Genomic DNA, 15474 nt, shown 5'->3' with positions numbered 1-15474 from the left:
TAAAACAAAGGTCTGTGCAAATGTGCTCATGTACGGTAGAGCTTGATCAGCTTGGAAGACAGAGCATGCATTCCTGGGAGGCACGCAGGGGTCCTGGACGGCCCAGAACTTGAAAGAGGAATGTATCACCTCTAAACTCTCGTCTGGGACCAATGCACCACCAGGCTGCTGCTGGTGACTTGCACTTACAGCTGTGCAAAGGTGACAAAGAATGAGACTCGAAGGCCTCTGACCTCCTGCTGCTGGCCTAGGAGCTGTGACTCCTGTGCTCTCAAATGGTGACAGTAACGTGTAAAATGCCAATAACTTAGCATGCAGCTGTTCTAATTTAACCAGCATAGGAAGGAGCTAGTCATGGGCCCTACACACTCTAGTTGTTTTGAGTTATAACATGGCTTTTGTGAGAAATGTCCAACTTTTGAGCGGTGCTTGAGGGAAGAGGTACAATGTCTTCTCCCTGTCCTCACCGTGTGGGGGTGTTTTCAAAACCTGAGATAACATTATCGTTTTCTGGAACAGCTCTGCCTTTCCCTCTGGAAGAATCACGTGGCTTTGGTGCAGGGGGAGAGTCGCCAAGTCTCCACCAGACGTGATCTCTCCACCAGACGAGTGTTCACTACTGCTCCTCGGAGGTACTCTGCTGGGAAGCCGTGTCGTCCAGGCCCATGTCCTCCTGGCTTGCTCTCCGGCACAGCACACCCAGGTTCTCCTCCGCAGCCTCTGCCTGGCGTCCATCTTGAAGCTGCCCCTGCTCTGGGATGTCAGTGGGTTCACATGGCTCTGAGAAGTGCTTCAAACACACAGAACAGAGACAGCTTAGCCTATGCTCACTGCCTGGCTCTCCGGAGTCACCCCACCCACCCACCACTCAGATGTAGGAGCTGAGGCCGGGCGGCTGCATGCCTTGAGGGTAGGCTCTTAGCCTGGGTCAGAGGACAGTACTGACAGGCAGCCTCTGAGGTTAGGGTGTGCCACCAGGCTGCATGCCTACATGACCTCTGAAGGTGGGGACATGCCCTGAACCCAAAGGTGGCTCAGGGCGTGGCCTGTGTATGCCTGCCCAACATGCTCCGAGCCCCTCTCCACCTACCCTGCCCTGCCACTGATGCCGCCATTGCAGATTCAACTTGGCAGTGACACAAGAGCCCTTGGATCTCGGATGCTCAGGTCCTGAGGACCTGGCGTCCTTGCTAGAGACAGAACTGCCAGAGGCCTGGAAGTATGCCCATAGAGTATGTTTTAGTAGATGGGATAAGAAAAAAAGATTCGGAGCTGTTTTATTAGGTACTTAGACTCATGGAAGCTCCTGGAGTCACCAGTACCTTCTCTTCGGCCAGGAAACGATCTGCCTGAGCTTTGCCTTAACTAAAAAAAAAATTTTTTTTTGTCTTTTTTTTCCTAATATAGCATATAAGAGAACTTCTGTTTGTCAATCCCTCTTTCTCACATATGAATCCCAGCTGGTCAGTTAATGCTGGTTAGCATGGCCTCTGGACAAGTAACATCTTAATTGAAACTTTTAAAACTTTGTTTCTGGGATGGTGGTTGGAAGTGGTTAGTCATCTTTAAAATCAGGAATCCACGACAATTTAACTCTAGTGTCTATTCTTGTCTTTTCTTTTCCTTCAGGGCACAGTGGCCTTGGGAAGGAAGGAGTCCTGCTTCCATAGAAAGGGTGAGAGGAGGCATGTCCCCATTCTTGGGCTTCTGGTTTATGGAAATAATTATGTTGGGGTACACTGAGCCACTCTGATAACACCCATGGGGCTGTGACCCAAAGGCTGGGATGCTCTTTTATTTGCTGTAGAGCAATCTACCCTGGAAGGAAGCAAGAGCATTTGGCTGGAGTGTGGGAGCCCTGGGCTGCCCACCTGCCTGTCTCCCATCCCAGGGTAATCCTTACCCGAGTAGCATGGCCCGAGGCCCTAGCGGAAGGACCCATCACAATGTTGACACTGCTGGATGACTGGGTGTCACTGGTGTTACCTCCCTCTGCAGCAGAGAGTCCAGATATGACGAGTGCACTGGAGAAACTCCTTTTGCCAAAGAGGAAGCTGAGAGTAGAACTGGTTGAAGAGCCCAGGCTAGACCGAATGAGTGCCTCAGCCCTCTCTCGGACACTCAGGTGGCCTGTGGTGATGACAGGAGGAGGCTGGGAGTGCAGAGATGCAGCCGAGGTGTGCAAGGAGAGCCGGCTGCCTGAGGGTCTCTGGGCTAGCTCATGCACAGATGTGGATGTCTGAAGGAAGGCCTGGTGGCTCTCTAGGATGGGACCCGAGGAGCTCAGAGTAGGTGGCCTCTGGCTTATCGCTGAGTGTGCCTGGACAGATTGGCTTCTGCCCTTCCTTCTGCCTGTAAGAGAGAGCAGAGCAGCCCCTGGTCAAGACCCGTAGGAAGTACTTAATAAATATGGGGGCAAGATTGGCCCCTTTCCATTGTGATCCACAGATTAATCAATGAAGGTAGTATCATCCTCTTGAACCAGTCTCCCAAGAACCAGATCTTGCCTCGATGGGCTCACCTCCTGTGTGCCACTTCCCGTGACTGAGCTGACCCCTGTGACTGACCCACACTGGTTTTGCATCTGGGGCCACAGATTCAAGACATGGACTTCCTGAAAACATGTCCTATGTGAATCATCAGCATGCTTTTAGATGTAGAATTTAATTTCAGGGGACCTCAGACGCCAGGTAGGGCTATCACCACACATTATTCTGTCATTTAAAATGTGTTGTTTAATGACTGTGATCAATGAAATATTTCTTCCTATTTATGTGTGTATGTGTATCTCTGTGTGCAGTGGCCTTAGAGACCTGAAGTGTCTGTGCCCTGGGAAAGCTGTCGTACATGGGAATAGAACTCTGGTCCTTCATAAAATCCTCTTAACCACCAAGCCATTTCGTTAGACTCCGGTGAAATCTTTCCGATGTTGTGTATAAGCACCATCTGTCCAGGAAACTGACCCAGAGCGGGGTAAGAGCTCTGGGGTTCTGTAATACAGAGGGGTAATGTCTCACAGCAGCTAGAGGAGAGTCTAATGGCGCCTCACGCTGAAATGCTGGTCTTGGGAGGGACTGCACATGTGATTACCTTGGTTTGACCATTTCCCAAGGTGAATATACCTCAGTGCCATTCTGTACGCCATAAACGTGGCTGATCAAGAAATAAAACCTTTGTAAATCTTAAAAACAGAGCATTTTTGCCTTAGGTGGCCAGGTAAACCCATATCTGTGTGGTGTTGTGGACATCTGCACAGCCTGTGCCTAAGAAAGCCAAGTCCGACCAGAGAGACACAGTAGGGGTGGTAGCTGACCAGTCAGCCTTTGGTCACAGTGATGGTATGCTCCTTTCCAAAGGGCATTTATTGGTGACTTGCCTGGGCTTCCTCTGGGCTGTGGAAATGGGAGTCTCAACTTGAGGTGATGCATGGGGTCCCTAGAACTGGTGTTGAGTGGCTTGGGGCCTATCTGTCTTGAGCGCAAGGGAATAGCCTTGACTCTGAAGGTCCCTGCTGAGAAGCCAGTCCAATATGGCTTCTAATTGTGAATATTGTGAGCAAAGAGTCTGGAAAGGCCAAGGTCTGTGATTTCTAAAGCTGATCTCTGTCTAAAACCCTCCACAAGTTAGTGTTCTTCACCAGCACTAGGCAGGGCCTCTGCCAATCCAAAGAACAAAGGAAAAAAAATGCCTACAGAGTATCAAAAGGCAGCTATACATAGTCCACGCAGGACAAAGCGCCCCCACCAGTCCTGAAGTCAGCTACTGTGTGCATGGTGTACATGCGTGCACATTCACATGCGTGCCTCTGTGTGTGGAGACCAGAGTTAATGTTCAGTGTCATCCTCTGTTGCTCTCTATCCCGTGATGCTGGCTACCAAGCCTCAGGGATCCTCCTCTCCACCTCCCTCACAGCGCTGGAATTAAGGACTGCTGTCCTCCCAGCTTTCCCACGGGTGCTGAGGATCTGAACTCGAATCCAGACTCAGGTAGCATGCCTCGTATGGACGGAGCCATCTCCCCAGTTAAGCCTCACATGCTCTTTCAGTTTTCTGTTGCTCCTTTTCCTTTTTAATTTTAATTTTACAAATGAACCACACCAAGCATCAAGAAAGCCGCGTTAAAATCACTGCAGTTCCCAGACTCATTATTTTGCAATTAACTTTTTTCCAACGACCGCAGCAGTTACTCATCATGAGCATTTCTAGGGAAAAAGCCTCCAGACCCGAATGGAAACGCAATGTAAATTACGCTCCTTGGTTCATTATGTGTGCTTTGTCTTCGGTCATTAGCTGGGAGGCTGTGGAGAGAGTCCTTAGTGATAAGATAGCAACCCTTCTCTCTGCTGTGGGACCCCGGCTAGGGGTGGGTCTCTTTCCACTCACGGTAAGTAGGTCACCAGGCTCACTTCAAGGCCATCTCTCCTCTAACATTTACTGTTTATCGTGATGAGGTGACTCCGGCCTGTGACAAACTGTGTGAGGTTGACATGTGGAACTCCTGGCAGTGGGCACAAGTCTGAAGTGCCAGCAAGCCAGCAGTCACTGCTTGGTGTGGTGGCTCGGGCTGGCCAGCTCATTAGGATGCCAGCCAGGCCCCAGCGCTCCGGGCAAGGATCAGGACCAGAGGGAAAGCCGGGAACCAAAGCGAGGAGTGAAGCCAGGCGCGGCAGTCTCAGGAGGTGAGCCCACTGCAGGGAGTCTCATGTAAGAGGTGAGCCCTGTCAGTCAGCAGGGTGGAGTTAGGTCCTGCTAGAACTGCACACTCACTACTGCTGAGTAACTGACTCCCTTCTACCCTGCTCTCCCCAGAGGCGTGTTCCTCACCCTTGAGTGGCTGCATGCCTCTCTGTCACACACAGCTAGCACTCACAGTTTGAAGGAGAACTGGCCCCGTCCCCAGGCTCGTGAGTAGCATCCAGTTGTTGGTGCTGTTTGGGGAGGCTGGACCCTTCGGGCGGTGGTACCTCCTTGGAATACATGACTCATGGGGAGCTGGGCAGACCTTGAAGTGTACTGCCCAGCCTCTTCCCTCTGAGCACAGTCTGCTACTCTGATGACCAAATGCAGAATCCCATCTGGAGACTGAGCCTGCGTATTCCCCACCATGACGGACTGTCTCCCCTGAGTGAGTCGATGGGGTTTCTCTGTGAAGAGCATGAACTTGTGTGTTTTTAGAGGCAATAGAAGAGAATCGCAGTCAGTAGCTCTTTCTCTGAATGGGGAAGGAGCATGTCTCCTCTCTTCCTGCCTTGGTCTCCCAGTCTGCTGGGAACAGGCTCAGCTGCAGTGCCTGCTTCCCTCATCTTGCTAGGACAGGGAGGGATCTGGGCTATCTACCATGTTCCTGTCTGCATTCCTGCCCACAGTGGGGAAGGAGTGGCTTCAGGAAGAATTAATTGTCAATTCTACCCACCAGAAGGAAAGTCACCATTAAGTGGCCCCCTTGCCAGCCAGGGGGGCAGGACACAGCTGTGGCAGGCAGGGATGTAGTCAGAGGTACAGATAGGAGGCTGGGAGTGTGCGGGTGTCTGGGGCTCAGTGCTGTCAGGGACAGGACAGGGTAGCAGCTGAAGGGAGGTGACAGTGGGTAGGAACAGGGCTCAGGGACTATTCTTCCTCCTCTGAATCCCAGCTTGGCTGCTTACTAGCTGGGGGTACCTTAGGGCAATGGCTTGTCTCCTCTGTGTACCTGTATCTCCATCTGGGACAGGAAAATAGAGCACCCCTAAGGGCTTAGAGCCATGGATTGTGCAAAAGACCCCGGAGTAAGTACAGCCCTCATGTGGTGTCCCAAGACTGGCACTGTGCAAACAGCTTCTGCAGCAAGGTGCAGAGGTCACATGGGACTCAGCAATGACAAGCTACGTTGGGGCTGGGAAAGCCTCAGCCCAGGAGTAGTTAGATTCAAGGCCCAGGAGCCCAGGCTCTGGGGTATTTTGCCAGCATGCATCCTTTGCCTGAAAGTTCAGAGCTGGGCTGGACTCAGCAGAATAGCTTTAAGAAGCAATAATCGAAACGTTGCCTGCTTTAGCTTTTCAAATATCTTGCATCAACTCAGGCCCTCCTCATCCAGTGCTAAGCGGGAGGGACCCAACTGCCAGAGCCTGGGTCTTTGCCCTGAAAAGACAAAGCCATTCCTTCAACAAGAAGGGCCTGCCAGGGCCTCTGACACGCTCACAGCCTCCAGCCTCTCTCTGGCCAGATGTGTCAGCAGCAAGAAGAAGAAAGTGCAGGTGCTCACAGGCTTTCCTGGAAAATCAATCACCCGTGTGTCCCATCGAATCAAAGGCTATGGAAGCAATGTGGACCTTGGGGCATCTGGGGACTGTGGGCACTGTGCTGAGCTCAGGGAGACCCCAGCTGGTGGGTGGTGGAGCTGTGTTGGCCTCTGAGTAGCTGAATGCTTTTTTTGCTGTGCCATCAATCACCCACTTACCAACCTTCATGTTATCTACTGTCCATCTCCTCTCTATAGTCCCTATTTCCCACCTTTCCTCATCTATGTACCTGTTATCTACCATCTTTCTATCATTTTCTCTCTACTATGTATATATTCCTAACTACCTAATATATACTGATCATCTATTAATATATGTCAGAGTCCCTATTCTCTTATCTTCCTATCTATCAGGTCAACTATCTCCATGTAACCATCTATCTATCATCTATCTATCATCTATCTATCTATCTATCTATCTATCTATCTATCTATCTATTATCTCCATCCATCCTCTACCTATTACCTTTGACACCTCACCTGTCTGTTATCTATTTTCTCTCAATCGTGTATCTTGTCACCTGTTCAGGCTCCTCCCCTCTCCAGCCAACCAGTCACAGTCATATAATCTTACATTTTGCCTCCCCACTCCCGCCTTGCTCTGGGCACTTTCAGGAGATGGGCAGTGCCTTCCTGGTTCCTCTGGTGCAGAGCTATGTGGCATCCACAGAGGTGCTTCTTACATACTTTTAGAAGTTGAAGAGAGAGAGGCTGAGGGAAAAGGGTGAAAATGCTAATGGGCTGCCCAGTGCAGAGTCGCCATGGAGCACCAGGAAGCGCTGGGCTCAGGGAGGCAGCAGCTAGGTTTCCTCCCCAGGTCCTCTGTAAGTCCTCACCTAGCTAGCATCAGAGCCTCGTCTATCTGCTATAGCGTGCTCCGTGGCTAGCAGAAATAGGATTTTAAGGTTTAGACTCAGCTCCCAGGCCCTTCTACTCGTTCAGATCGTACCCTTCTACCCTAGTTCTTTCCGCCTTGGAATTTTGGTGGTCGCACAGCTTCTGAGGAGCAGAGGACTGCTTACAGACAGAAAAGGACTCCATGAAGGGAAGGCTCATGGCTCCAAAATGCCATACCCAAGATACATATGGTGGAGCAGTGCAGAGAGAGGGGGAGACAGAGAAATGGCTGCCCAGGGTAACGAACACATGTGTAGATAAAAGCTGGACCCAGCCCTTTACAGAGCCTCAGCTGAGTAACTCCTGACAGACATAGCCACTGACCCTATGTGCCTGGACTGCAGCAAAGAGAACCTGGAGATTAGGAAGTACGTATTCCATGATGTCCGCCTGTGGCCCTGGGCACTCACCTGCCCTCTGAGCCTCTCCACGGGGTGAAGCCCACTGCTGGGTGCCTCCTTTCCTGGGCTGTTCTGTGCTGCTGTCCCGGCTCTCGCCATAAGGGGCGTTACTGCCACCTGCTGATGGTACAGCTCCACCCTCTCCATCTTCAATGTTGCCACCACTCCGCTGGCCCACACTGCAGTCCTTTCTCATTCTGTGGGAGGGAGGGGAGCTTCAGGGTCTCACTAGCACATCTCTCATACAGTCACGAGTCATACAGTGACATCAGTAGAGATGATGGCTTCATAAGATTGTGTCACCAAGTGATATGTAGTTGGCTTGTGCTGTGCAGCTCTGATGTTCTGCAGGCTGGATCCTCACTGGAAGTGACACTCAGTTATATATCCCCAACCCTAGCCTTAAGTGAACTGGGCACATTTTCCAGGTAGACAGTACCCCTAGAGTACAAGAGAGGAAGGGGTTCAGTGTATAATAAGCCAATAGGCATGCCAGGATGAAGAAGCCTCAGTCTGAACCTTTGACAGGAGCCCATCAGGAGTGCAGGCACACTCCAGCCAAGCTTAGGACGCTCCCTGCAACCGAAGGCTCATCATCGCACTGGGAAGGAGACAGAGCTGAAGGACATGCCCGAAGGCTCATCATCGCACTGGGAAGGAGACAGAGCTGAAGGACATGCCCGAAGGCTCATCATCGCACTGGGAAGGAGACAGAGCTGAAGGACATGCCCGAAGGTTCGCGTTTGACTCTCTCCAGCAGCCGGTCACTTTAAAGCAACCAGAGAGCTGAGAGATGGCTCAGTCAGACAAGCTCTTGCTGTGCAGCGTGAGCCTAAAGACGGGACACGACCTGCAAAGCCCACATAGAAAAGCTGGGTGTGGTGGTGTGCACTTGTAACTCAGTCCTGGGTAGGGGGAGGCAGGCAGATCCCTGGAGCTCACTGGCAAGCCGGTCTAGCATAATTGGTGGGTTGTGGGCCAGTGAGTGACATTGTCTTAAAAAACCTGAAAGAAGGGACTCTATCGCATTGTCCTTTCAGTGCCACATGTATGGGTGTGCTTCAACACACACACACACACACACACACACATACATAGGCATATACATATACACATGTATAACCATGCACCCACATGCATGAGCACAAATACTCATGCATGCTCCCATATACACACATGTATACACATGCATGTATGTACATGTATGCACATGTGCACACACACACTGATGAATGATACCTAAAGAATGATACTCAAGTTGTCTTCTGGCTTCCACACTCACTTGTACAAAGACACACACAGACACACAATGATAAATGATACCTAAATAATGATACTCAAGGTTGTCCTCTGGCCTCCATACTCACCTGCACACAGTCACACACAAGATAAAAAATAAAACATAAAAGTACTCACACTCTCTCAGACCAGGTAGAGGGCAGACACAACTTGGGCCAGAGGGTAGGAAAGTGATTCTGTGTGAATGACACTCCCTGTTGATCCACCCCAAGTAGGTGACCTGTTAAAGGTCACTTGGGCACAGCAGGTTCACTCGTATAAGACAACAGTGACCACCATCATCATGCTACTGAGCTCAGCTCCACAGGCTCCTCCCCGGTGCCCACGCAAAGGCCTCTGGGAAGTCCTACCTCAGCCACCTCGTCTGGAACCATGTCCTCACACGGTTCAGTGTGACAGGTCCACCCCAGATGCTCTGCAGCTGCTTGTGGGTGCCCAGGTAGGACGTGGTCAGTGGGGAAACATACATGGGGTAGCCCAGTGGTTGGTCGCAGGACGAGTTGATGAGGTTGCGCAGGACTTGCTTGTTGTTCTGGATGCTTCCACGCTCGGGGTTGCGGTTGCGCAAGAAGATGAGCTCCTGCTGCTGCCCTGCCCAGAGTCCTCTGACGCACTCCTTGTTCACCTGTAAGCGAGGATGGGGGTTGGGAGGATTGCAGGGCCCCTGGCTGTCAGTCTGGGGTCAATCCCCGAAGAGTGGGTGTGGTTCTAGGACAGGGAGTTCAGAGGTGTAAGGAGGGCTGTAAGGCCTCAGTCTCAGTTCTGAAAATGACATCATGCTCATGGGGGAACTTAGGGAAAATAACAGGAACATCAGATTTTCCTCTTAGTCCCACACATGGAAGGGGCATGAGGAAAAGGGCTCTTACACCCAAGAACAGGAATCAGAAGAAGTTCTGGACCTTTGAAGCAGGCAAGTTCAACTTGCAAACAATAGGTCACATGTCCTACATCATAACTTACTTGAGACGCAAGAGACGTAACAAAACAAACAAAACAAAACTCTGTCGTGAATTTGGCTCTCTAAGGAGGGAGACAACTCCAGCTTTTAGGCTGCCCCACCTCTGTCCGCTGGCCAGTGCTCCTCGAACCTAGGGACCGTTGGGTCAACTGCAACCTCGGTCTCCCTGCTCCCTGGCTGCAGACCTGCGCTCACCTTGATGACCTTGAAGCTCAGGAAACCACGGTGGAGCATGATGACCTTGTACTCATCCGCACCCTCATCCACCACGTGCCTCAGAGTCAGCAGTTCCTCCTGGTTGGACAGCACCGCCCCTCTCCAGGCCGGATCTCCCTCGTGGCAGATCACCACCTTCTTCTCGAAGGACTGGATGGCCTCATAGAGAACTGCCGGCTCTTCATACTCATCGGGGCAGGTGAACTGGTCCTGGTGGGGAGAGCCCAGGCGGGCTCAGTGAGGCCAGAGCTGCTGGTTCTGAGCAAGGGCAGAGCGGGACTTGCAGTGGCCTCCAGGGCCACCTGCCCTCCTCACCCCCCCACCCCCGCCACGACCCTACCATGTTACTGAATCCTGAGCCAGGTATGTGGGCATCTCAACTCATCATCCAGAATAAGGCACCCTCTTCCTAGTGAACTGCCTCCTCCTCCCCTATTATAAGCTCCTATAAGAAAATGGCCATTAGCTAACGTCAAGTTTATTTAGACCACCCCAGGATTTCCAAAGCTAAGTGTTGAATAATTCCCGAGGCTCTCCAGAAAAGAGGTACAAAGCTTTTCAAATATTATATTTTTCTTAATTCATTTTTGTAGGGTTTTTTTTTTTGAGTCAAGATCACATTCTGTAGTCGAGGCTGACCTAGAATAATTCATCGTTCTAATTATTATCTGAGTATGTAATACGCACCAGAAAGAGATGAAGGCCGTCGCATCTCTCTGCACATAACTGCATGTAGAGGCCACAGGGCAACCTTAGGTGTCCTCCTTGCCGGCTGTCCACGTTTTGTGGTTGTTTTGAAATAGGGTCTTTTATTGATCTTAGAGGTCACCAGTTTGGCTAAGCTGGCTTGTCCGTGACCCCTAAGGAGCCTCTTGACTTGGCACTCACACCTAGGTTTTCTACCTGGGTTCTACGGTTCGAACTCAGATCCTTCACGGAGGCTCAGCAAGCACATTATTGACTAAGACATCTGGCTGAGTCAATCTCCCTGGTTTCATTATTTACTTTTCTCCTCCCCGGACACAAACAGCCGATAGGGAGGAGTTCTCTATCTCAGCTTATGGTTTAAGAGGATTCATGCCACATTCCTTGGATGAGTTGAGTCTAGGCCAGTGAGGAGGATGGAGGAGGAGATTGCTCACCTTATGGAAGCCAGGGAGTAGTAGCGTAATGGGGTAGACTCCCTTCCCAGTTTCAGATTAATCCTTTTTTTCAGAAGTGGCTCTTTACCTGGTGCAGTTTCAGGGACATCCGGATGGCTGGAACAACGACTTTGTGCAACAGGTCCATGTCAGCGAACACCCACTCATCTCGAGCTGTGACCCGGAAGTCGCCTTTGAAGAGGGCATGCAGGCCATAGAGGAATGAGTCCAGGCTGTAAGACACAGTCACACTGCTGTGGGCTCACAGGCTGTAAGACACAGTCACAGTGCTGTGGGCTCACAGGCTGTAAGACACAGTCACAGTGCTGTGGGCTCACAGGCTGTAAGACACAGTCACACTGCTGTGGCTCACAGGCTGTAAGACACAGTCACAGTGCTGTGGCTCACAGGCTGTAAGACACAGTCACAGTGCTGTGGGCTCAGAGGCTGTAGGACACAGTCACACTGATGTGGCTCACAGGCTGTAGGACACAGTCACACTGCTGTGGCTCACAGGCTGTAAGACACAGTCACACTGCTGTGGCTCACAGACTGTAAGACACAGTCACACTGCTGTGGCTCACAGGCTGTAGGACACAGTCACAGTGCTGTGGGCTCACAGGCTGTAAGACACAGTCACAGTGCTGTGGCTCACAGGCTGTAAGACACAGTCACAGTGCTGTGGGCTCACAGGCTGTAAGACACAGTCACAGTGCTGTGGGCTCACAGGCTGTAAGACACAGTCACAGTGCTGTGGGCTCACAGGCTGTAGGACACAGTCACACTGCTGTGGGCTCACAGGCTGTAGGACACAGTCACACTGCTGTGGGTTCACAGGCTGTAAGACACAGTCACACTGCTGTGGCTCACAGGCTGTAAGACACAGTCACACTGCTGTGGCTCACAGGCTGTAGGACACAGTCACAGTGCTGTGGGCTCACAGGCTGTAGGACAGTCACACTGCTGTGGGCTCACAGGATATAAGACAGTGTCACAGTGCTGTGGGCTCAGAGGCTGTAGGACACAGTCACACTGCTGTGGGTTCACAGGCTGTAAGACACAGTCACACTGCTGTGGCTCACAGGCTGTAGGACACAGTCACACTGCTGTGGGCTAACAGGCTGTAAGACAGTGTCACACCACCTCAGAGAGAGCTGACTCTGCACAGCTCATGACCTCTTCACTCTCACAGGCATCTACATTTCCTGGTTTAGGGATTACCTTCGGTTCTGAAGAGATAGCTCAGTTGATACCCACAAGCACAAAGTCCTTTCACACATATATGAAGTCCTAAGTTCCCAGAACCCACATTAAAAAGCCACGTCTGGTGGCATGTGCTTGTGATCCCAGAGCTGAGGAGGCAGAGGTTGACTGTCCCTGGTTCCAACCACACAGTGTAGCTTCATCAGTGAGCTCCAGACCAAAGGAAGATGCAATCTCAAGCAAGATGGATGGAACAAGATTAGCAAAAGATGTACAGACACTCACACACACACACACACACACACACAATGTTCCTATATTTATTTTAGGCTGACCCAGTATAGGAAGAAAGGGAACTCTGGATTTTTCCCAGAACCCCCAGTGCCTGGCCCCACAGCTAGGAATGAAGTATGCTAGTACCTTAGTGTAAGGCCATCTCCCATCACCTTAGGAACCACTGACATGATCTCTCTGTATGAAACTGAGACCCTGGAACAGGCAAACCCCTACACACCAGAAGGCCAGGGCAGCAGGCTCACCCTCCTCAGCCCACTGGCTCTGACACCCCCGGACCTCTCACCAGGAACTTTTTGAGAGTTCAGGACTGTGTTAAATGTAGTAGAAATTAGATTCTACCCGAATATAGAAAGAATGAAAAATAATCAGCTGTCACCCAAACATGGACTCAAGGTTCTCAGGATATAAATGTCCCAACTGTCTCCCTTTATTCATGACCAGGAGAGAGACTGGGTGGGGAAGGTTAAGGTTAGCAGTTTTTTCACATGCCCAGGTTTTCCAAACGGCTGCCTGCTCACAGAGCAGGTTGGAGAAGCGGCTATCACAAAGGGAAGTCACTCAGGGCCTGGGGCCTTTTCTGAGTGAACATGATGAAGGGGCTCAGGAAACCACTATGCTCTGTATTGGGGGGGTAGGAAGGGTGATCTTCTTCTCTTCCCACTTAGGTTCTTTTTCTTTTTTTCTTTTCTTTTCTTTTCTTTTCTTTTTTCTTTCTTTTTTTTTTTTTTTTGGTTTTTTGGATTTGGTTTTTTCGAGACCACCGCCCAGCTTCCACCGTAGTTTCTATACTACTCCTTCTCGTGAGATGCAGAGGTGTGGCACACAGGCTTCTGCAGCACAGCAAAACTGCAGGAAGGCAGGTGCCACAGGCTGAGGTGGCCATGATCGAGTGACAGCTGCTGTTTGCTTCCAGGGAAACATCCAGGGATGCCTCTGTTGTCCGGAAAGGCACTAATCATAGAAGTAGAGATGCTAAGTCATAGGCAGGGTGGATGCACGAAGGGATTGAGAGTCCACATTGTACAGTCAGTGTAGACGGAAAAAACTCCTTTTAGATGTGGGAATGAGGGGATAATACAAAGGAAGATGTGAGGATCCACCCAGATCCCCCAGGCAACACCCACAGATACAGCCTCGGTCCATTGCTCCCTCCCTAACGCCTTACTAAGATACCCATGCTCCCACCTAGGCCTTGACAGTCTATATGCACTTCAGTTATCCACTCTCTTGTCTGAGACAATGTTGCACTGCGGTGCTTACGGCTATTTCATTCAAGTGGTTCTCCACATGAACCAGAGCCCAAGTGCAAATCCCTTCGGCCTGGGAAAGCGCCCCTTGACCCCGCACATCGCAGAGTTCTAATGCGAGGTGTTTCATAACTCTCCTTTTCCCCTGGAGGGAATAAAGAAGGCAAAGGTATTAGCGAGCAGGCTGGGGTGAAGCAGGGCAGAGCAGGAAGCAAGGCGGGTGGGAAGCTCTAGAACATCAGAAGTGAATTTGGGTTTGGAGCTGAGTCCTTTTAAGCCTCTACTGAGAAGCCAGTGTGATGGTGTGCAGTTACAACCTCCGAGCTTGGAGGTAGAGGCAGGTGTCCTGCAGCTCACTGGGCGGCCAGTCTAGCCCACTGGGAGAGGCCAGAGCCACTGGAAGTTGTTTCTAAAACCAAGGCAGATGGAGCATGAAGAATTGCAGGTAACCTTGTGCCCTGGCTTCCACACACATCAGCACACACATGCGCACACACACCTTGACTGAACTGAGAAGAGACTCCCATCCAGTTGGATCTGGGCTGTCACTGGTGTGAGAGGGTGGCACACAGCACAGTCAGGGTTTTCTTTCCGAAAGGAGATTAAGCCTCTCTTACAGTCCATCAAGGAGGCAGGCAAGACTGGCTATGTCACCATGGAGTCAGAATGCTCAGAGAATCAGCAGACAGACGGTAGCTGCATCCAGGCAAGGACAGCAGGAAGGAACTAGATCTAGCTCTGACTCACTCCTCCCCTCCGGTTACTACCTTGCTCCCCTTCCTGTCTCACCAGTCCTACCATGTTGTGATGGATTTGAAACCATGAGCCAAAATAAATCCTTCCTTCTTCATCTTACCAGCATTCTGATCACAGTGACAGGAGCAAGAACTAACCCTGACCCACCTAGCCTGGTTATCACCTATGCTCTCTCCACGGCGGCTGTCAGTCACTGGGATTGGGCCCACAGGGGATTCCATGTCTGGAGATAATTTTGATATCACAACTGATGCAGGGACACTCCGTAGAGTCTAGACTGTAAGAGCAACTCGGAACAGCCACCCAAGGAACAGCCATAGCGGCAGTGTTGGGTATGCTATACCCAGGTTTTCCAGTGGGTAAAGAGATTTGAACTCAGATCCTCATGCTTGCTCCATGAGCACTTGATCCCACAGACCTTACTTTTCATTGTGAGTTAGAGCTACTGACAGGTTGGGAACAGTTTCCAATGAAACGTGTTAGCATCCATGTTTTCCTATAAGGCCAATGGCTAAAGTTGAGAGATGCATGTGTGTACTAGCGACCTGGATGCTGAGGATGCATGGTAGCCACCACTCCCATGTGAACAACATTCCTGAGCTCAGACCATACTGGCACTGGAGCTATCACATAGTCAATGCCCAGGCAGCTTCTAGCACCACAGCTTGAAACAGGACATGGTAACTGTACTGCCTGGTTTTGTGTGTCAACTTGACACAGGTTGGAGTTATCATAGAGAAAGGAGCTTCAGTGGAGGAAATGCCTCCATGAGATCCAGC

At 50.9% G+C, this 15474-nt stretch overlaps 1 protein-coding gene across 1 annotated transcript in view; it reads right to left on the bottom strand.

The window, feature by feature from the left end:
• Nucleotides 1-613: 613 nt before the first annotated feature.
• The window catches only part of Pcnx2 (pecanex 2), a 153726-nt gene continuing 138865 nt past the window's right edge, over nt 614-15474 (bottom strand). The window contains exons 29-34 of the mRNA XM_052167115.1: nt 11281-11425; nt 10030-10260; nt 9224-9498; nt 7584-7771; nt 1904-2352; nt 614-790 (exon numbers count right to left, since the gene is read on the bottom strand). Coding sequence (XP_052023075.1) covers nt 617-790; nt 1904-2352; nt 7584-7771; nt 9224-9498; nt 10030-10260; nt 11281-11425 — 1462 coding nt within the window. The 3' untranslated portion in view covers nt 614-616. The remainder of the gene's footprint in view (nt 791-1903; nt 2353-7583; nt 7772-9223; nt 9499-10029; nt 10261-11280; nt 11426-15474) is intronic.

Source organism: Apodemus sylvaticus, chromosome 21 (genome assembly GCF_947179515.1).
Source record: "Apodemus sylvaticus chromosome 21, mApoSyl1.1, whole genome shotgun sequence".
Taxonomy (NCBI): Eukaryota; Metazoa; Chordata; class Mammalia; order Rodentia; family Muridae; genus Apodemus; species Apodemus sylvaticus.
This window is presented reverse-complemented; position numbering and strand designations above follow the sequence as displayed.